General features: G+C 42.3%; 1 protein-coding gene across 4 annotated transcripts in view; it reads left to right on the forward strand.

Annotated features, from left to right (window-relative positions):
* RASSF3 (Ras association domain family member 3) overlaps positions 1-22,170 on the forward strand; it is a 108,239-nt gene that overhangs the window by 83,581 nt on the left and 2,488 nt on the right. For 2 of the 4 annotated variants that reach the window (XM_018576372.1, XM_018576371.1), the window contains exons 3-5: positions 15,229-15,338; positions 15,952-16,225; positions 19,289-19,404. In XM_018576372.1, coding sequence (XP_018431874.1) covers positions 15,229-15,338; positions 15,952-16,225; positions 19,289-19,404 — 500 coding nt within the window. The remainder of the gene's footprint in view (positions 1-15,228; positions 15,339-15,951; positions 16,226-19,288; positions 19,405-22,170) is intronic. The other 2 variants (XM_018576374.1, XM_018576373.1) reach the window with 2 other exon arrangements.

Raw genomic sequence — 22,170 nt, forward strand, 5'->3', positions numbered from 1 at the left:
CAAGTAATAATATGCAGAGAAGGGGGGGGGGGGGGGGATTTGTGGAGTGTATTGTCTAAGTCCATCAGAAACTTTTTTTTTTTTTTAAAGTTTGAGACCATTATAACATCTTTCAGCATTTCTCACTTGTTTTACTGGTGATATAGAGGGAGTCGGGAAGAACTTGTGCATGGCAAGATTTTTTTGCAGATTCTCACCTTTTATCTGCTCACCATACCCTTTCTCAAACTGGCTGGAAAATGGAATGATCTATTTTTATGGTCTTTCTCTGTACATAACCTGCATCCCTTCAGCTATGAAGAGTCTTCGAAAAGAACTCTCCAAAAATTAGACTTCTGTTGCATGGTATGTCTCTGATTTTTGTTTTCCAGCCGTGTGTGGAATTTAAAGCCTATCTCCATGCAAACCAATAAACTACTTTTACTTTCCTTATCCCTGCTGCCCCGGCGGTCAGTGCTTTCCTTTCTCTCCTCCTCTCTGACTTGTGTAATGCCCCTTGGCGTTCTCATGTCATAGAACTTGCATTAGACATGATGATGTCATCAGTCCAGGGAGAAGAGGCTGCGGCGACCGGTCTAGCAGCCTGGAGGGAGCTGACGAAAGTGGGGATCAGGTAAGTAGCTTTTTCCTGTCCCCTAGGCATAAACAAGTATTTAATCCTTGCAGTGCAGGGGTAGTTTTTTGGTTTGCCTGGAGATGGGCTTTAAGGGAAAGGCAGTAAGCCAGTTGCACAATACAGATGTGAGGTTTCTAGGAGCATTATGAATACATTTGACTTGGTAGCTTTAGAGCTTGTGTCGATTGGGCTAGTATCAATTACATTAGTTTAAGATGTTTTAAGATCATTCAGAATTCATTTAGATATGCATTTAACTTGTGGTTGGCCCTCTTCTGGCCCTCTTCTGACCTGCTTCAGGCCCTTAGAAAACATAGCTGATTGCATATTGAAATGAACATTTTTAATAACCAATAAAGCCCAACTCCAACTTGCATAATCAGGGAAAGGGATAGAACCTCTATAACATTTGTAGTGCTCTCCGTGTCCCCATTGTTAGGATTCCCCAACCCAGTAACATTGACAGGAAGTGATTGAAAATGTCTGCAGTGAGGACAGAGGCAGAAATGGTTTGAAGCATTGAGGCTTTAACTGTTGTCTGTGGCTTCCTATCCCAGTGATTTTTTTTTTTTCCCTGGTGTCACAAAATGTTTTGCTTAGTTGCAATGTCAATTACAAAATGGTCTAACAATTGCATTTGCATGTGATATTTTAATCCCTCCAATTCTATTCTTTATTCTGCTGTATTTATCAAGCATACATTAAAATGCCATTTAACCCCTTCATGACTGAGGCCCTTTTTTCCATTTTTGCACCCATGTTATATTCCACATTTTAGGCCTGAAAATGACGTAAAACCCCCCAACATTATATATTTTCTGAATGCCAAGACCCTATAGAATAAAATGTTGGTAGTTGAAAATTTTTATGTTGCGCAATATTAGCGCAACTCCTTATTAAACCCCAAAATTTTGTGACAAATTTAATTAAATGCCCCAAAACACAACAAATTACCCATTTTTTTAATGAAATATAAAAGATGAGGTTACAACGAGTAAAACGATACCCAACATGCCCAGTTTACAGATTGCGTGCGACCGTGAAACGGCGAAAAACTGCAGTACCCCAAAAAATCAATAAAAGACACTTTAAAAGCCCCCACAGGTCATCAATTTAGAGATACCCCAAAATACTGCCCCTAGAATTATTGCTCTCACTCCGGCGTGCGCGGCGATACCCAACATGTGTAGCGCGTTCGTCGTTTTCATGCGTAGGCGCACCCGACGCGTGTTTACGTGGCGACGCGCGTGCTCGCGGGGGCGGGGTACTTTTAAATTTTTTTTATTATTATTAGATTTATTTTATTTCATTTTAATTTTAAAAACTGTTTTTTTTTTTTTTTTTACTTTACTTTGACTGCTATCACATGGGGGGGCTTGCAAGCCCCCCCATGTAATAGCAGATGGTGGTGACAGGTCCTCTTTAAGGTGATGCTGGGGGTCCAAAAGACCCTCAGTGTCACCTTTACACTGGAAATAAGCTATTGAAGTGCAGATCGCACTTCAATAGCTTATAGCTGGGCTGCAGGAGCCCAGAACTGACAGCCCAGGGACCGGAAGTGATGCAATCTGCATCGCTCCCGGTCCCATAGAACGGGGAGGGGATCGATGAACGGAAGTTCGTCGACCTCCTCCCCAGCTCCCCGCGGACACAAAGATCGCCGGTCCCGGGCCCGTAGGAGGGGCACCGGAGCCCGGGAAGCACGGCGGGGGTGTCCGGCGGGGGGCGGCCCCTTCTTCGGGACGCAGAAGCGATCTGGCGACAGGTAAGTCGCCAGGATCGCTTCTGTTGTAAAGTCGACAGTCGGCTCTACAAGTTTAAACAGAGTCCCGGCGGCAAAAGTCGCCGGGAGTCTGTTTAAACAGCCCCGATGCTGGCGACGTACACTGTACGTCGTCAGTCACGAAGGGGTTAATACCATGTTATGTATGCAGACATCTTTGAACATGTATGATAATGTGTGGCTATTTCCTTGACACAAACGCACACTGTGAATGTATAAGATTCCTAGCCTGGACATGTACATACCATGCATTCATGGCATAGATTGAAATAATTGTACACACCGTGATCTACATACATCCCACTGTTACAGATTTGTACAAAATTCAGACCTGCTTTGTGGAGGAATTTGTAACTTCTTGCTTTTTTGTAGTGCTTGATGTTTGTTTTGTCACATTGACATGAATGTTGCCTTTGAAGATGGATAAATACAGCGTTTGGTGTATGTATAGCACAGCTCTTTCATGTTGTTACATGGAGCCTGCAGAACCCAGCAGCAAACAATGTCATTTCAGGCCTTGGCAAGAATTGACCATTTATTTGAGATTGACAAGAGATTCTCACCTGTGAGGAGATATGTGCTGGGGTCAGGCATTTCCTGTAGAGTCCAAGTATTACCTAACTATAGCGCAAGTATGTCATTTTTATCTATTAGGATAATTATAACAAAGCTGGCCACACACACCACAATCTGATTGTACACTCCTCTTTAGATCAACATGTAGTACAAGGGCTTCCCTGATTGTATATAAATTGAGTGGATTGTCTTGGTAGGCCTTCACATTACATAGTTTAGGTAAATCACGAGGAGATTGTACAATCAAATTAGGATGTATGGCCAGTTTAAGGCTGACAAGTCTCTTACAGAATACAGAGTACGACACATGGTGGGAGATTTGTCAATACCACGAAGTTGGCACTTCAGGGCCTGCTACAATGCTCGTAGATTCCATCTTCATGTTTTTGTGCATCTGGCGAGAGTTTGGTCCTTTTTTCTATGGAGGAACAGAGAATGATTGCTATGTAGTCTCTGAACTGAGTAATATCTGACACTTGGATGTGTCTAATATTATACAAGCCTTAATCTCTGTATTAACCCAGTTGTTTTGGCAGTACTTAAAAGAGAACTATGGGGTAACTTTTTTTTTTTTTTTTTTTTTTTTTTATCCCATATTTCTCTTAAGGGTCACGGTAGGACATATTCTAAAGTCCTCCCGTGACCCAAAGGTCAGTATATAGTGAGCTATATACCGAGATCGCCGCAGCCGGGACGGATCCCGACAATGCTCTCGAGATCCACCCAGCTGCTTGAGTGACAGCTGGCTCTGACTATCTAGAGGCAGAGCCAGCTGTACCCGCCCCCTCCCCCGTCCGTTCCGCCAGTCACGCTGGAGGATCGGAGAGGGGAATACCTGCAGGGAGCTGTGACTGACAGTTACCGTTCTCTGCAGGAAGATGATGGGAAAGTGAGCGAGCGACGGTATACGTTCACTCCCCGATCTGTAGAGCCGATGTGTGACAGTCTCATTGTCACAGGTCGACTTGAACTATGAGGTTGAGTGAAAATCACTCGCCTCCATAGTTCTCCTTTTAATAGGTAGTGTGTGGAGTTTGAGGCGTTGCCATGAGAAAATTGGCTGAAATTTTAAAGCAGCAATAATAATGAAAGCGAGCATTCTTGGGTACCTTCACATACTATGCACTTCATTTGCAGATTCCTGGAATATCTGAAATTTGTAGCGCCCTGATTTGCAAACACTAACTTTGGAAATCACAGAACTAGGCCCCCTACCTTACCTTTGCTTCCCAGTCTTGGTTCCACACAGAGCCCTCGAATTCAAAAATATATCTTAAAATATGTGCAGACATCCTTATTTCAATTTCGTCCGTTATTGCTTTACAGCATTTTTCAAATGGAACAGTTTGCATTAAATGTCGGATAAATGCAGTAACCAATCAGATTCTAGCCTGCACAGAGTGAATTCTGATTGGTGTTTGAGAGTAATGCTTTTGTGAAATGGTATTTAAGAATACTTTATTGAATGAATCTGTTGGTTCTTCTACTGTACAACAGAGAATGGCGGCTGGAATCTGTGTGTGCTATAGACATTGCACTGTAATCCGCCTCCTGATAGCATTAACATCCTGCATGCACTTGATACTTCAACATAGTTTCCACAGAAGTCATTGCTTATAAATCAGGTGTTCATGCCAGGCAGGCACATTGGAAAGGCGGAGTAAGATATGCCTTGTCTGGCAGGAATTCCACTGCTTTAGCTCTGCTTACTTGGATCATTTGTCTCTTCAATCCACTTGCAAACTGGAAATCGTAAACTTGTGCTGATCCCCAGACATGTTCAAGACGACTTATGTACAGCAGTTAAAAAAAAAAAAAAAAAGTTGTGTCCTTTTTTGTACTATTTTGTTGAAAGGCACATTAGAGTCAAAATTGAAAGATTTGATTTTGGAATGATGAGACTTGAAGCTGATCTGTTGGAATGTGCCCTCTACCCCGCTTTAACTAATCACTGTCAAAAGGGGACTTGAAGACTTTTTTTAAAATCTAAATCCACAGTCACTTAATATGATGGCCCCAAGTTGTGTATCTTCTGGACTGCACAGAAGGAAGTTCTGTACTAACCCCACATGCCAACACCAGTCTTCCATCTTCTGCACTGCACAGGAGAATGGTTTATAGTCACCTGACTTGCTAGTCCGAGTCTTCTGGACTGCACAGGAGGAGGGTCTTTGGTCACCTGACATGCCAGTCAGTCTTTTGTCTTCTGGACTGCACAGGAGGGGGGTCTGTGGTCCCTTGACATGCCAGTCACAGTATTTTGTCTTCTGGACTGCACTGGAGGAAGTTGTGGTCACCTGACATGCCGGCCCCAAGTCTTCTATCTTCTGGACTGCACAGAAAGAGGGTCCAAAGTTGCTAAAATGCAACTTTGCCTGTGTAGGCAAAAATCCTAGCACCGGCCCTGCGCGGAACAAGTATTATTATTATTATTATTATTATACAGGATTTATATAGTGCCAACAGTTTGCGCAGTGCTTTACAATATAAGTACAGATACTTTTCCAGCTCCAAGACTAGACTAGAGAAAAAGGTAAAAGTTAGGAGGCAGCTGTCATTTGTAAGGAGCACACGGACCTCCTGGGATTTCTACATCTCTGTTTTATTGTATGATTTTTGTTTTGTTTATTATATATATATGTGAGGCACCGAGACCATTTTATACAAGTACTGATACTTATCCAAGTACCGATACATTTTTGTTTATTGTCATGTGAGAGTTTTTCTTAAACAATACAGACTAATGATTTCAGGACAGTGATGGAGTGCCAGAACCAGGTCCCAGCTGCAACCCCTGCCACCCTGGTAGTTGTGAAAATGCCGAGTATCTGCACTGGTATCTGAACATCCCTATTCTGAACTTTTTCTTAAGACGTTTGCTTTTTGCATATGAATTTGACTACAAAAAAGATACATTTCCCAATATTTCTGTTTTCAGGAAATGCAGTAGATAATACAACTTTGATTTCTTGTTCTTAGTGACCCTCTAGGGAAAAGGAAATACTATATACATAGCAAAAGGATGTTCTATAGATAACTTCTTTCAGGAGAGTGGCGAGTCCAAAGACACTGTAGTGGTCTCTAGTTGTTGGCTTTCTTTGCTGGTACATTGTACAGCTAGTTGGAGTGGCTCAATTGCATTTGTTCATTTATGTATCCTGTAAAATTGTCAAACGTCTATATTTCTTCAATTTACTTCACATTTGGGTGATCACTCCTATAATTCATGTCTATCGCTTTGGGTGAAGTTGGTGTTTGAGATGTAAACTTATTTCTATGGAAATAACTAAGGCTTACACAAGGCATGATGATAAAAATGTTTCCACTATCTTTGCTTACATTTATAAGAAAAATTACACATTCTTTGCAGACTTTCTCAATTCAGTTGATAAGAATGGAGAGCATGTGCTATTCTATAGTTGGTACAGGATCTACCAATACAGCTGAAGGAATGAGGAACCCTGCAACTAAAGCACTGGAGATGTTTTTATAGTAGGGTGTGTTTGATCTTATAGATGACATTTCCATATTTTGCATTGCACAGACTTTTCTATAAATGTTTATCAGCCCATTTCTGTTCTCTTTCATCCCCCATCAATTGTGAGCAGCACATACATATGGAAGTCTAGTTCAGCATCAGCAGACATAATCACGTTTGAGTTGTGCAGCTATGCTGATAGCTTTGCCATTCTGTTTTGTATTGTGTTGCCATCTTCTCTGCTTTTGTAGCCAGTGTTTTATGCCCAGAAGGCACTGCAGAGGCATTCTGTATAATTAGTGCTGTGCTGTTTTCTTAAAATGGTGTTTTGATTGAAATAGATGGAAGGGAGTTGAACACTAGCTAAACAGTGTATTTTTAGAGTTGGACTACATGGGGATGCTGTGTTGGCAGCATTGTCTGGCTAACTACTACTGCCGTTTTCTTCCTAGTATTATTTAGATGGTATACATGCTGTTATGGGGGGGAAAAAATGATATACTGTATGTGTATTTTTCAGCAACACATTAAATATAGAGTTGTGTGTTACATAAAGTGCACCTGTGATGAGGGAAATGTGAGGGCTGCTAATCCCGGCCTTTTCTAAAATGCTGGTTTGGCTACAATGCCAAGTCACTGGCTCTGAGCTTGGATAGAGATGAGGAATGCCAACCTCTCCAATTTTCATTTGCTGCATGCTTGTCCTAGGCATGAGACTCGGAAGCATTAAAGTTAGTTACAGCCAAGTGTTTTATCATTTCCTGGAGACAGTGGCAGCCTTCATATTTCTCCCATGACAAGTACACTTTAATTTCTTGCATACTGTTACTTGTTTTTCCATATCTTTGAGGCATCGGTGTTCTCAATACACTATGCTTCCTTCTTGTAACATCAGGGGGTTATGAGGTATGTATCACTGCTATCCGACAATAAAGCACCAGCCAACATTAGGCCCACAAATATTGTTTTGCCCATATTCCAGTTTGAGGCTGTGGAGGAGAGAATTGGAATGCATGTACTGTTGAAAGTCATACAATCTAGATATTTTTGTATTTGTGGATAGCTCCAACCCTACATGGCTTGCTTGCTTGGGGAAAGGGTGTGGATCATTATTGCTCCCCTGTAAGACAGGGCAGCATTTGCCAGTGCCCATCAGAGCGTCCTACTGGATCAGTGGGTGGCCTTCTGCATCTATTTTAGGATGACAGCTGGGTGCATGTTTTTAATACAAGGAAGGAGCAACTTTTAATACCTGACATTTTTTTTCTAAAATAAAATTGTTCAAATATTTTCTTTAAATGTTCAGTTTTGAATTTTTCATGAGCACATGTGCATGGATATCTACGGGATAAATCTTCCACCACATATAATCCCAGCAGCTTAATTGAATTTAATGAAAATGTGCCCACAGCTTCTGTTACAAGCATACGATGAAGTTGCACAGGTTAAGGAACTGAGGTTCATTATGATCCAGTGTATCATAGGGTGTTTGTGTGCTGATTAATGCATTCATTTTTCCCATTTATTGCTTATATTGATGCTTTATGCTCAAGTATAGTAGAAATCATATTTATTTTTTATTAAAGAGCTACATTGATTGTAAGCTAAACCTCAAAAGATATGGCATATTTCCCAATATCTTCAAAATGTTCTGTCCTCGTGGGGGGGTCCCTCTAAGATGTAAGTTATTACTGGGAAAAGATCTCTCTACCTCTGTTTCCTATAGAGAAAATCTGCTGCCACAAAGGCTTGGCCCTCCCATAAGAGGCTCTCCTGGATGAAGGAAAGGTGGGTCAGCAGCAGGACTTCCTGAACAGTCATTGGAAGGGAAAAGGCCCAAGGAATGTTTTGATGTGCAATGCATTGTTCTTTGCTGTATGTGAGCCAGAGGGACTGAATCATCTCTCAGGGGTAATGGAACATCTTGTACCTTGCATCAGCCTGGCTCATCAGTGCCCTAAAGAAAAAGAATGTTAGTAAAATAGGTTAAGAGGTGCTATCTTTTTTAGAGTACTTCTGTTCTTTGCAGATATACAAATGATCACTAATATCATAGATGTTCCTCTAAGTGATGATGTCACATTTGGCAGTAGAATCTGTTTTATGTTTTCTAGAATGCTTGTTTTATTTTTGCAAATTCTTTTTTTCATATTTCTTCAGCTTAGCTGTATTCATTTTCCTGTGAAAAAAATCTTTCAATTATTTTGGCCCTCACTGCTTTTTTTTAGGTTACAGACTGAGCTTGGAATTGTTTTCAGTGATTTCATAAAGAGGAAGTGTTATGGCTTAGCATGTGATACCGATTCATCCATTCCAGCTTTTTGATAGTTTCAGTGACCAGACAGCTTCTGCTGCATCATAATATGAATACTTGTACTGCTAGCTGTGTATTGTGGGGACACCGTGTGCAAAATTGACTGTATGCATTAGATAAGAAATCTCAGTACAAGTTAATGTTTTGTAACTATGTAACATAAAACTGTATTCAGAATGTATTATTAAACTAATAAAAAAAATTCTTTTTGGAAGGGGTCAACAATTAAATTAGCTGATTGTCTGTTTCCTTAGTTTTGGGTGCACTCCACTATACATGCATAACTGCATTAAATGGTGTTTTTATTAAATCTGGAGTTCAGTTTTAAATGCAGAAGTTGTATCATAAAATAATTTTTTTTTTGTCCCCCGGGGTACACTGTCTCGTTTTCTAGGTGGTCTGGCTGCTGAGCCAGTGCGGTCATCAGCACTAAGGATGGGTTAGGGTGTGTTCGCAGCTCCACGTGCCGAGCCCGCCGGGAAGCTGGCAGCGCCAATCACAGGCACTGAGACATTTCCCGATCTCTGCAGCTGCGGACCGCGAAAATGTCTGAGTGGCTGTGATTGGCGCTGAGCACTGTCAGCTTCCTGGCGGGCTCGGCACGTGGAGCTGCGAACACGCCCGAGCCCATCCTTAATCAGCACGCCTCCCACTGCCCTTCTTCTCCACCACTGTTTGACCACGCTGCTTTCAAGGAGGCAAATAATTGAGTTTTGCTTGACAGCATTTGTCGCAGCACCAGCTACTTGCCCAACACCACCGCCGTAACGAAAAACCTCAGGATTGCCACCTTGTCCAGTCAGAGTACAAAAAAAGGCTTTCTCTGAATGGCTGTGCTGACGAATGAGCGACTCTCTGTGCTCAATGTGCAGAGGGGAAGCTAATGGAGTTGCAGCTGGAAGATCACGGCTATTGCTATATGTAATGTACACTACTACAGTGCTTTAACCCCTTAGTAACTAGTGACGTACATAGTTCGTCACTGGCAGTGGTCTCGTTTTAACAGGGATTCTGTTTACAATTGTAGAGCTGGTGGCCGGCTTTGCAATAGAAGCAATTCTAGCAACTCAGCTGTCGCAAGTAAAAATGTTTGGGTTTCTTAATGAGGTGCGCTAATATCGTGCAACATAAAAATCTGCAAGTGCCAACATTTTTTTGTGCAGGGTCTTGGCTTTCAGAAAATATATAATGTTTGGGGTTTTAAGTAATTTCAAGCCTAAAATGTGGATTATACCATGGGTGCAAAAAAAAAGCCTCGGTCATTAAGGAGTTAAAGACTGAGGAAAGAGAGCCGTATGTACATACACATATTTAATGTGACTTAAGATTTGTCATACTTGGCTGCTCTACATAGATATTTTTCTTCATTTAGGTCTGAGCATCTTGTGTCTGAAGTGCGGACAGAAAACAATACTTTGTCTTTTTTTTCATCTTGTCCTAGACACATAGCCCCCAGCATTATAAAACTGATAATGTTTTCTCTTTTCAGTTCTGAACAAACACTAGCCTGTCTTAACCTTGGCATGTCAGCCAAATTTGAAGCAAAGCCTTGTAGGGTATAATGAAATTGGCATTGAAGGGATGAGATTATTGCAGAATTGTAGGAGAAATAACATGTTTTATCAGCGCCTGTTTGTTGGCAAACATGTCCAAGTTTTGTATCTTCTTTTTCTTGTTGCCTTGTTTGCATTCGCTTTTTGTCTTTGCTCTTACGTGAAACATGCATGTTCGATTTATTCTTTGAGGGCTATAATGAATTTGGGTAAACTCCTGTAGAATAATTATTTTACTATGGCATTTTATCTTTGTGAATATTTTGCCCAGGCTTTAATGAAAACATAGGAGGTATGATCACACAGGTTATTCAGAGGAGCTGTTCGCCCACTGTGCATTTTACTTGGATGAACAGCCACTGAACTGTGCGACTATGCAGGTGCAACCAATGTACTGTAAAGATGGGTGGGTGGATAGTCATAAGCAGACATGTGTTGGAGTGAACTTGTCCGGATAGCAGTGCGGGAACTTCCTTTGTTGATATATTTTTTAATAGGCAGGTTCTGGGGCCATCATATTCATTGTTGCTGCACTGCCTGAGTCACTGACCTGGAACAAGCATGCAACCAATGAAGACTGAAACATCTGAACTCCCATCTTACTTGTTTAGGTCAGTGATTCATTAATAAATGTGAGGATGCTGAGGAAAATTTCAATGCTGCAACGGAGGAGGAGACGGGCTGGAGGGAGAGCTGTGACAGCTGGCTGGCTCTGAGCTTTGGGTTGGTATAACTTTGTTTTTGTCCCTAAACACAGACCAGCACTGAATATTTGCAGTGCTGGGGTAGCCCCACTGCAAGGGTTAATAAACGTTTCGCCTGTAGTTCTTTTAAGTAGTGAATCCATGAGCAGGATCATGTTGGCCCCTCAGTCTGTACCTTTTTAAAATGTAGTGAGCTAAAGGTTTACTTCAAGACAAAAACCATTGGCTAACTTTTTCACTTCAGAGGTGGTAGAGTCCTCTGATAAAGCTGTAATCTCGGATAATCCTCAAAGCACAGTTGTCATGAGAGGAAGATGTAGGCTGCCATTGTTGACCTGTCGCTCTGAAAATGTTGGTTGCCTGGCTGTCCTGCTTTGGCTTAACAGTCTGCGTTAAGTGACCTGACAAGTCTAGAGATGAGGAGTTGTGAATTTAATCTGTTGTATGCTTGTTCTGGGCCCATTTTATCAGTTACTAAAGACAGAGCTCCCATAGTTCTTTCATTACAGCCTTGCTTGTAAAAAGGCCTTTATGTGGTTGTGTAAGAGCCCACTTGAAAGCTGAATTACTATTGAGATAATATGGTAATGACTATTAAAGTTGGCCTTCAGGAAGACTTCTAAACCTACAGTTTAAATACATGTCATGCATGTAGGTTGTCCTCCCTGCTGAAATATTGGTAATACTGTTCAGGCATTTTTGTGATTTACATTCCTGTGCCAGGTAGGTGACCTCACTCTGTCCTGCATCTGAGCAATAGTGTTTAGTCACCACCCTGCTGATTGGAAAGTGAGGAGTAGTGTCATGCTTTTGAAGTTAGTTGTCCACTCTCTTTTCCTTCAAACATGTCTGGTCCTTTTTGACCGATGATGGGATTATTCCGTCACAATCTTTCAGTTAGTTTAATCCCGTCATGCGGTAAAATGAGCGCTGGTTTGTGGAGGGACCAGCGCTCATTGAGTTAATGCTGTCGCTGGGTCCCTCTGTGTCCAAGGCAGACCCTCAATAGCAGATTATATACCTCAATAGCAATGATCACAGCCCTGTTACAGCCACTGAGCCGGCTTGCAGCTCACTGTGTTGTGGCGCTGGAAGCTGGAGCAGTGCATTACAAAGTATCTCTGAGGAGAATACAGTTTCTCCTCCGAATACAACATTTTGAAGCCCCTGTAAATAGAAAAATGTAACCTTTGTGTCCCCTACTTTTAATTTTCTTTTTTTTTTTAATTTTACATTTTTTTCAAAGTTTTAAAAATAAGTTTAATAAGAAAATATAGTGCTGAAGAGGCTACTAAAGTTTGGAGACAAACATACTACATTCTAAAATTGTTCCACAGTAACATTGTAATTCACTCCTCATATTTTGTGACCTATAACTCCCAAAATAAACTGAAATCCCAGACATATGATATACCCTATAAATCAGGACAAATAAAATAATTTATTTTAAATTACTTTCTGTTTAGCTACACGAATTATGTACACATTATTATTGCAAAAACTTTTTTTTTTTTGCATTTGTTTTTTGGTATAGAAAAAAAGAATTTATATAAGTATGTCACATCAAATTGAAGCCTATTTTGTCCTTTAGAAAAGGTATATAATATGTATAGGTGCAATGCATGAGGAAGATGGAAATTATGGTTAAAACAAACACATGGCAAAATTGCTCCGGTCCCCAGAAGCAAAAACATTTTCTGAAGCTGTCACTAAGGGGTTAAAGTCAGATCTTAGTGCAGACCGATTCAGATGCTTACGTTGGTGGATTAAATGGTGTTTGTTTTATCTTCCTGGAGTTTAAAGCTGCGTCACCGTTTGGAGAAGGAGCTTTGTAGCATGTGCAGGGTACTTTCTGTGTAAGCGAGGTTTCTCCATGCACAGAAGGCAAGCTTAGTGACTTCCAATGATGCCAGAAATGGATCGTTTTCTGCCGCTGACAGTACAGTTTGGGTTGTTTTTCTGATATAAATGGTATAGGAGGCACTATGTGGAAGCTTTGTCGTTGGTCTCTTCTGTACTAGTAAATGATAGATCTGCGATACTAAAATGTCCATGGGACAAACAGTCGGTGTGTGTTTACTGTACTGTATAAACAAGTAATTCCGAATATTAGTGCTGTATGGAGGGAATGTGACTGAATGGAACTGAGTGCTAAGTGATCTGATCATAAGTTCTAGTTGCCTCATTGTGTTTCATGGTTAGGAATATCTAAAACAGTATACGAGAGAGGAACACATACATTGATTTAGGCATTGTGTCGGCCAAATTGGAATTTCCAGCTCTGATAGGTGTGATAGATACAGAAGGTGGTGTTTTGGTTTAAGAGCTGGTTCCTCAGTGTCATGCAGCATCGGTGTGTTTGATGTGTACAGCTTTTAGAGCACAATCCTTTGTGAAATCAGCAAAGCTGAGGAGATGATCACAGCCTCAGACTATATATGGGCCTTGGGTAAGTGCTTGTGTTATATTTATATCTCTGGCCTGCTGGAGTAGATGTGGAGGCAGAACAAATGTTGTTTTGGAAGCTGTCCAGCTCTGAAAGCCGAATTTTTCAGTTCTCTGTTGTACAGTGTAACGGTGCATTACAGAGGTAAATAGACAGTCTGATATATCAGAATTGTCCTTTATTCTCTGATCGGGATACACTATGGAAATGTACAACATTAAATTATAGAATTGTTGGTCTAGGATTCCTAAAATGATGGCATTTAGACCTTGTTTACTCAGGCCATGACTCTCCAAACTTTGTACTGCACTTTTGTCTTCATGTAGGGTATGCAAAGCTTTTTCCACAGCCTGTGAGCCTGCTAATGCTCTTCATAAGCTTGTTGAATGCTACATGCACACTGAAAGGGTGTTTAGAGGAGGTTCCAGTAGAATTCCCCAATGGGAATGTTAGATAAGTGCTGGGAACTGACAACCCCTTGTAAATGGTGCAGAGTTGTTTTTGATTTGAAGCAATGCAATGATAAACTGGTGGAGGTGTTTGGGGAGCATTTCTATTACTAGAAAAGCACTCTCTAAATGACTTAATGTGAAGCCCATGTAAACTAGACCAGCGGTCGCCAACCTTTCGGAAGTCATGGACCACTAAATTCATAATTTTAAATCCCGCGTACCACTAATATGAATTTTAAAAAAATATTATTCTCATATTGTTTCCTCGTATATAAATATATTCTATGCCTCCCCTTCCCCCACACTGAGCCACTATTACCTGGCTTCTCCCTACTTTTTCTATGTCCCACAGCCTGCTCAGTCGGGGTATTGACGATATGCCCCGCCTCCTGCAGAGCCCGCACTGTACCAGCAGCCGTGCATTCCTTGTGACAGCCGCTGCTTGAGTGAGAGGCAGCCCCGGAGCCTCCGTGCCGCTTCAATGACGGTCCAGCCTGCACGGCATCAGAGGGGCCCGGGAACCACCAACATTTTCTCGCGGACCACCAGTGAACTAGACCTAACTCCTCAGAATATAGTCGGTTAATTTTATTTTATTTTTTGTGCCTCATGGTGATCATGTTCATTGTCTCATGGTGCCTTGTGAGGCCAGGCCTAAGTAACCAATTACTAGGTTTTATCACTGTCGCATGGTTGGAGGAGTTATTCAAGGCTCCCCCAGGAGGCTAAAACCGTTCATCTCCTTGCTGGCTGCAGAGTAGTAAGGAGCCGCAAGGGATATCAGGTAGGGCGAGTATTGGCATTGGGGGATAGCCTGCATTGACGGTGTCTTTTTATATTCCAGGGTAACAACATATTATGGTTTAAAAGGGTACTAGTGAGGATAGGAATATGGGAGCTGCCACTCCTTGTTCTTAGGGATTGTCCATATCCCTTTTTGGGGTATTTTAGGAGTTAAAACAGACCTTCCCTAAAAAATAGAGCTAACTGCTGTTTGTTAGCTCTTTCCGTTTAAAATCTCCAGATCTAACAAAAAAAATACTCCAAATGTCACAAGAATAAGAATGCTTTTCTGAACAGAGATTTGGGATACTTGTAGGGTGGTGAGTGATGTCACTGGCACCTAGGTGAACAGGAGTATGGATCCATCTATGCAATGTCCTCTTTAAACTCCTAAAATGCAATGTGTAGTCCCCAATGCATATGCTCAAGACCACCATATGTGAAATAGTTGAATATTTGTTGTGGCTTGTGAAAAGAACACATTTGGCATGTTTTCCTAAAGATTCTTTTTTCTTTTTCTTTTAGGAAGTTGAAAAGGAAAGAGATCCTTTGTCGTACCTCAGTAAGGAAGAAACCAAAGAGAAGATCCAGCTTTACAATGCAGACGTTACTGACAAATTAAAGATGACACTGGTAATACTCAAATCTATTTCTATATTGGGTTTTTTGTAAGTGTATTTGAAGTAAGTGCATATTTTCAGTTATTTTTGCCCTACAGGCGAGAGGCAGATGTTGCACTGCCTGTCATTATCTGCCTGTCTTAGGCTAGATTTACTTTACAAGTATAATGGCCTCCAGCATGGCAATTGAAGAGCTCTTGTGGAACTGTGGGGGCAAAAAGAAGCCTGCTGTTATGTCATTTAAATGTCACAGTTGTTACCTTTTGGCTGTAGTGAATGAATAAATGCACATCAATAAGCAATGAACACTGCTCCGCCTAAAGCCCTGAGGTGCAAAAGCTTTTGTGAACCCTCACTTGTAATGTAGACCAAGTGAAGTAAAGTACTGATGGCTTATTTGGGAACAAAGCCCAAGTTCTTTTCCTACATTTAGCGTCCACGCATGCTATATCGGAGTGCATTAAGCAATATTTGAGTGGCTTTCCCAGCATCTTAAGAGATAATCATGTACTGTTCATCATTTTCAAATATGCATTGTCAAATAAAGCGTTTTTTTTGGGGCCGATAGCATGTTTGGATATTTAATAGCATTGTTAGATATTTAATAGCTTTTTTTCTGTTTACAGAATTCCAATGGCATATACACAGGTTTTATAAAAGTACAGATGGAACTAAGACGACCAATCACTGTACGGACACGAACAAATGTAGTACAAAGCTATGCCAACGGCAATGGAAATAACACTGCCTTCTACATGCCCAAAGGCAGCATAAACATTCTACATATCAGCAGTACCAACACTGTCCGTGAAGTCATTGAGGCCTTGTTGAAAAAGTTCATGGTTGCTGACAATCCTGCCAAGTTTGCACTTTATAAGCGCTGTCAGAAAGAAGATCAAGGTACTAATGCATACTACGCTCAATGTTCATGTTTGTATATAACAGAAGTATGTTACATTTTCTACATTGTAAACTGGAAGAGGAGAAAAGTAAAGTGCATCTAAAATCATTTTAAATTGGTTTTGGTGTTAGGTTAAGGGTTCAAATGCCTGACCGGTGTCTTTTGCTTTCTTTGTTTTGCTGTAGAGAATTCCTGGTGGTGGTTGTTGTTGATGTTAATATTATTAGGGATGCACCGATACTGGTATCGAGTACGAGTTTCCGATATTTTTTTTTGTACTCGCCAATGCCGGAAGTCCCATTTGAGGAAGCCAGGCGGAAGGTAATGACTCGACACCCAGCTTCCCGATTAGCAGGGAAGCCGTCTCCATGCTCCCTCGTGTCGAGGAATCATGGAGCCGGCTGCCTGGCCAGTATGGAAGCCGGACAGTGTGTAATGATTCGCTGCCCAGCTTCCTGATACCGGAAGCTTAAGTATCGGGCCAGGCAAGTACTGGCCCAAATACTCGCCATCTGTACAGATATTGGTATCGGTCATCCCTAATCATATTATAGGCGTCTATATAGTGCTCACAGTTTACACATCACATCAACAATCTGCACATACACATCACTCCCTCCCCTCAAGGACTTTACAATCTAAGGTCCCTATCTCACATGTATACATACAGGGCCAATTTAGAAAGGAGCCAATTAACTCTCCAGTATGCCTTTGGAGCGTGAGAGGAAACCGGAGTACCCAGGGCAAACCCGCACAAGGAAAGGGAGAACATGCAAACTTCATGCAGACATTGTCCTGACCGGAATGTGATGGAAATTCCAAAATGTTGTCACTGCAACAGGAAGTGAGGAGAATTGTTTCCATGAAGGTACCTGTTCCAGTGACACCTGGCTTCAAATAATTTCCCTTCCCTCTGGAGAGATTTCCTCTCACTACTTGTGTTGCCAGAGCAGAAAGTGAAGGAGAATACCCCCATCAGGAAATGGAACAGCAAAACCAAAAACCTACAGTGGTTTAAACCATTCCTACCCTATACACAACTTTTGTTACACTTTGTTAAACCCGTCATAAAGGTTGTTGCATGGTTTCCAATGCTTAGTGGCTCCTACTGCCCTTTCTGCAATCTACATTAACAAGGTAATTTCGACCATGCAATGCATTTTACTGTACTATACAAACTGTATTACTTGGATCCTGTTTGCTATCTGCTCTGTCTCCTTTGAACAATACTGAAGCCTTTATGGTGGTGGGTTTCTGTGTGGAGTTTAGTATCACCCCTGATCTAACGTGGGTAAACAGTATACTTTTGCCATGCACTAAGTTTTTTAACCCACATCTACACACAAGGGTACCCGTGCCATTTTGGGGGTCCCATGTTTGCATATAACTACTAAAGTCTGGTATACATGGTTATGTTGTCTTTGTTCAACCTGTGGGCTGAACATCGTGGTTGGACAAATCTCCTGCTGTGAGCGAATTGGCTGCAAGCACTGTTTGTCCAAAGATTATCCAACATGTTGATCTAATGATCGATGTCTGCCAATGGAATAGAGTCCCCAATGCAACAATTTTTGTCTGTTCGAGTCTAAATTTGCTGTGTACCCTACTTAAGTAGCTTTAAGTTGTTACCAGACTCAAAAACCTTTAAATATATTTCTCAATGGCTATAAATTATATCAAATCACTTTGCAAGCACAGTTATTACCTTGTAAAAGTAGCAGTGACATCATCACTGTGCTGCACATAGTTTGTGCAGAGAGCAGAGCTGTGAGAGGGACCCAGCAGGCAGCACCCACTACAGGCTGCCTACAGAAAACTACAGGAGGGGTTGGAGACGAGCCCAGTCACCCTGCACAAGGAGAAAGAGCAACAGTGACCGGACTTACTACTTACTTGCTACAGTATCAGCTAAATTTTACACTGGATTACTGCCCAGATCTGGAAGAAATACACAAAGCGCACACCAGGATTCAAGTAACAATACACATGCCTCCTGTATTTAGACAATTTTCCTATCCCGGAAAACAGTTCAATTCAATTGACATTTGCACTCTGTCGAAGACTGTTCTAGGACTCGGAGCAGTCGTCGTCCCCACCTTTTAACTGCTGTATTCCCACACTCCAATAGGGAGAGAAGCACTGTACAGAAATGTGGAGCCTCTAATATGGAGATTGCTGCCTGGGTCTCCAATATATACAATAGGGTTGGAGGTAATCCTTCCTACTGTATCTGTTCAGACTGATCCTAGAATAGCACCAATGTTTAATTGCTCTTTATATGGTTGGGGCGATCTTACATCATTCCCTGATATGTAGACATTGAAGATTTATTTATTTGTATGTAGCTCCAATTCGGAATATTGTATGGATACCGATATTTTGCTTTTGGTACTCTGTTATACCGCATACCGATATTGGTTCTTCCGCTGGAATCGAGCCGGCTTCCCGGACAATCCTGATTCGGCTTCCTGATTGCCTGGGAAAACGGCTCCATGTTGTTTGGCCGGCTCCACTGTGATTGGCTGGGGAAACCGGCTTCCCAGCCAATCAGCATTGAGCCGGCTTCCTGGGCAATTAGGATGCCGGGCTGTAAGTAATGACCCGCATCCTGGCTTCCCAGCCAATCAGCAATGAGCAGGCTGTTCAGCCAGCTCGATGCTGGCTCCATGTTCTCCTACGGCACTGACCGGAAGTTCCAGTATCAAGAAAGGTATCGGAGCATTTGGGCAAGTAAGAGTACTTGCCCAAATACTCTGTATTGGCACCAATACTGATACTTGTATCGGTATCGTCGCATCCCTGGTATTGACCTCATGGACTATGCATTTCTGCTGTCACGGTTTCTTTTGTCACCAATGCATGAAGTTTTACCTGCATGGAAAATATGTGCACAAAATAAATCACTAAGCAAACTGCTTTAAACAACTTTCCCCAAGAAGGTAAGCCGAAACCTAACCCTCGCCCACACCTGGGAGAGACTTGTTGATGGATCTATGTAAGCACATGTGGCCTGTATACACTTCCAGTTTTACAGCATTAATACTTTTTTGTTCTCTCCACAGTTTACATGTGCAGGTTATCTGACAGAGAACACCCGCTCTATCTTCGTCTGGTTGCTGGGCCCAATCTTGAAACCCTTAGTTTTGTACTACGAGAGCATGAAACTGGAGATGTCATGGTAAGAAATTGACCTATACACTCTATTATGTACATGCAGAAGACAAGGGGGGGAAAGAAAGCACATTACTACCCACTTTATTTCATCTGCCAGTCTCAACATCCACGCCTGTACTCTAGAAAATGTGATTAGACATTCAGGAATTGCTGAGGCTTCAACTAGTGATACGGATGCCTTACAAATATACATATAGGCAAATTCCTGATGCCCAATCAGAATTCTCTAGTGAATGTGTTGACATTTACAAATCAGTATTAAATTGCCATTATCACCAATCAAGTTGTTCAGCAGCCGAAGAGCGTGCATTGTATTTTTATATCTGTGGAAATGGTTGCAGGGTTTGACATGGAAAGATGTGCAGATTTTCCCTAGGAGCATGTTTTTCATTATAGAATCTGTATTCAGTAATGTTTTAGCCCATTGGCTGCTGGAGCCATTGTTAGTCTATTTCTGCACACATGTTAAAGTGCAATTGTAATTGTATTACATCACACAACAATTGCACTACTGTTTTATCACATTTCTATTTTCAGTAAAAGGAAAAAAAATACACATTAATTTTCCTGCACATGAACCACAGAGGAATGCACGTCCCATAGTTTTCATCATTTAGCAGTTCCAGAACTCACCTGCTGTTTACATCCAGTGTTTTGGCACAATGATTATACATACTGGCCAGATTTCAGCTTGCCAAGTGCTGTAAAAGGATCAGGACAGATTTTTATGGCAATTACCTCCTTGCTGCACGTTGTACCATTGCACCAGTCTGTAACAAATGCTATTGTGATTCATGATCTATAAAGTCATAATTATATTGAATGTTGTCTTTTATGTCATGGAAGGTAAATATATTTGTTTTCACACACCTGTAATGCGGTTCTAGAATTGCGGCGGTGTCCAGTTGATTATCTCTGAACCGCGGCGCTAGGCGTTTGCGTGCGGCAGCACCAGCGGAGCAGCTGCCCCGACGGAGGGTGCCGCCCTAGGGGAACGCCTAGTTTGCCTCGCGGTAAATACCTGGTCCAGACACGGACCAAGCAGCAATTCCGTCCGGGCCGCGTTCGCCAACCTGTGCTGGGCCTCCCCTCCTTCACTAGATGTTAGCACCGCAGCATTCCTAAGAACCAATGACTTAATTCTGTTCCTGCCAAGCATTAAGGAGGACGGAAGAATATCATCTTCCATCCTCTTTAGCAGCCCGGAGCCATCTGTGGCTCCTCCCAGCTATGCCCCTGGCTCACACATATACGTGTGTGTAAACATTAAAAGTAATGTTTTTATGTGAGATTGGCAAGGTTGGGTATCGGGAAAGCCCCATTTTATTATTCGTTTTAATACTATAAAGGGGCACTCCGAGGGCCTGTTCACTCCAATGCAGTGCATTAATCACACGCTTACATGCGATTTAACACGCATTAATGCGCACCACATGCACTACTTTTTTTCAACCACGTTGCACCACAACGGACAGTATTGAAGTACTGCACATTGCGATGTGTTCAAATGCATTGCAGTAAGGAGGTGCATGTGGGGTGCCATTCATATGAATGGCAACGCAGTGCACCTACCACACTGTAACACACGGTAGGTGTGTTGTGCTGTCGTGTGTGTTAATTGCATGGAACCGTGCGATTAACGGACCACATTGGTGTAAACAGGCCATTTAGGGGACAACCAGTGTAAGAGGGCACTCTGATGGGGGGGTGGGGGTTGGCGGGCAACTAATTATTTGCCCCCATCGGAGTTCCCCTTACATTAATTATGAAAGTAATGGGGCACTCCGATGGGGACAGCCAGTGTAAGGGGGCACTTTGATGGCGACAGCCAGTGTAAGGGGGCACTCCGATGGGGACAGCCAGTGTACGAAAAGTAAACAGTACAGTGTGCCACGATGAGCACCGTGCCTGGGTGCACACACCTGCATCTGTGTGAGTACATGAAAAGGAAAGCAAAACAGAGCACACTGGACAGTGCAGTTTAAACTGCTTCTAATAAATAAAGTGATACAAATTGCACCTTTGCTTTCACCCTCTCCTTTTGCTGTTTGCCTAGTGCAGGGGTCAGCAACCTTAAACACTCAAAGAGCCATTTGGACCCATTTCCCACAGAAAAGAAAACGCCGGGAGCCACAAAACCCTATTGACATCTAAAATGAAGATAACACTGCATTTATCGTTTTTTACCTTTATGCTATGTATAGCATGTATATAGGTATATGTGGGCTTAGTAACGCACCAGACTCGGGGCTTGCCTGAGGCCCTGCAGAGCCCACCATAGATCCTGCACAGCCCATCTCAGACTCTATATGGTGGGCTCTGCAGGGCCTCTGGTGTGCTGGTCGCCGGGGTCCCTTTCCCTGTACCTCCTCCCAACTCCTCTTACCTGCTGCTGAGGACTGGCCTCCTCCACCCTCTTCCCTGTCACCTCAGCCATGCCGCCCTTGGTACAGCTAAGAGGCCCCCCAGGCTGCCCAGACCCCTCACATGGGTACTTGCCGTACCCCCCTGATGGCGGTGTTCTATCAAAGTTTGTGACTACGTTACAGTGCGTGTCCGGTGACGTGGTCACACATTTCAATGTAATCCCGCCCAGTTTTTTGGCGGTGGAATGTGTGACCGCCAATAGGTCAAGCATTCCAACGCTTTGTCAGCTGTTCCAGGGCAGATTGGCATCTCAAATCATATGTGCAGGAGAACTGATCTGCCCTGGAACAGCTGTACGGTTCTGAAATGTCAATTCTATCTGGCTCTGTGAGTGCGGTCTCAC

The sequence above is a fragment of the Nanorana parkeri genome, unplaced genomic scaffold (genome assembly GCF_000935625.1).
Source record: "Nanorana parkeri isolate BGI_ZX_2015 unplaced genomic scaffold, ASM93562v1 scaffold65, whole genome shotgun sequence".
NCBI lineage: Eukaryota > Metazoa > Chordata > Amphibia > Anura > Dicroglossidae > Nanorana > Nanorana parkeri.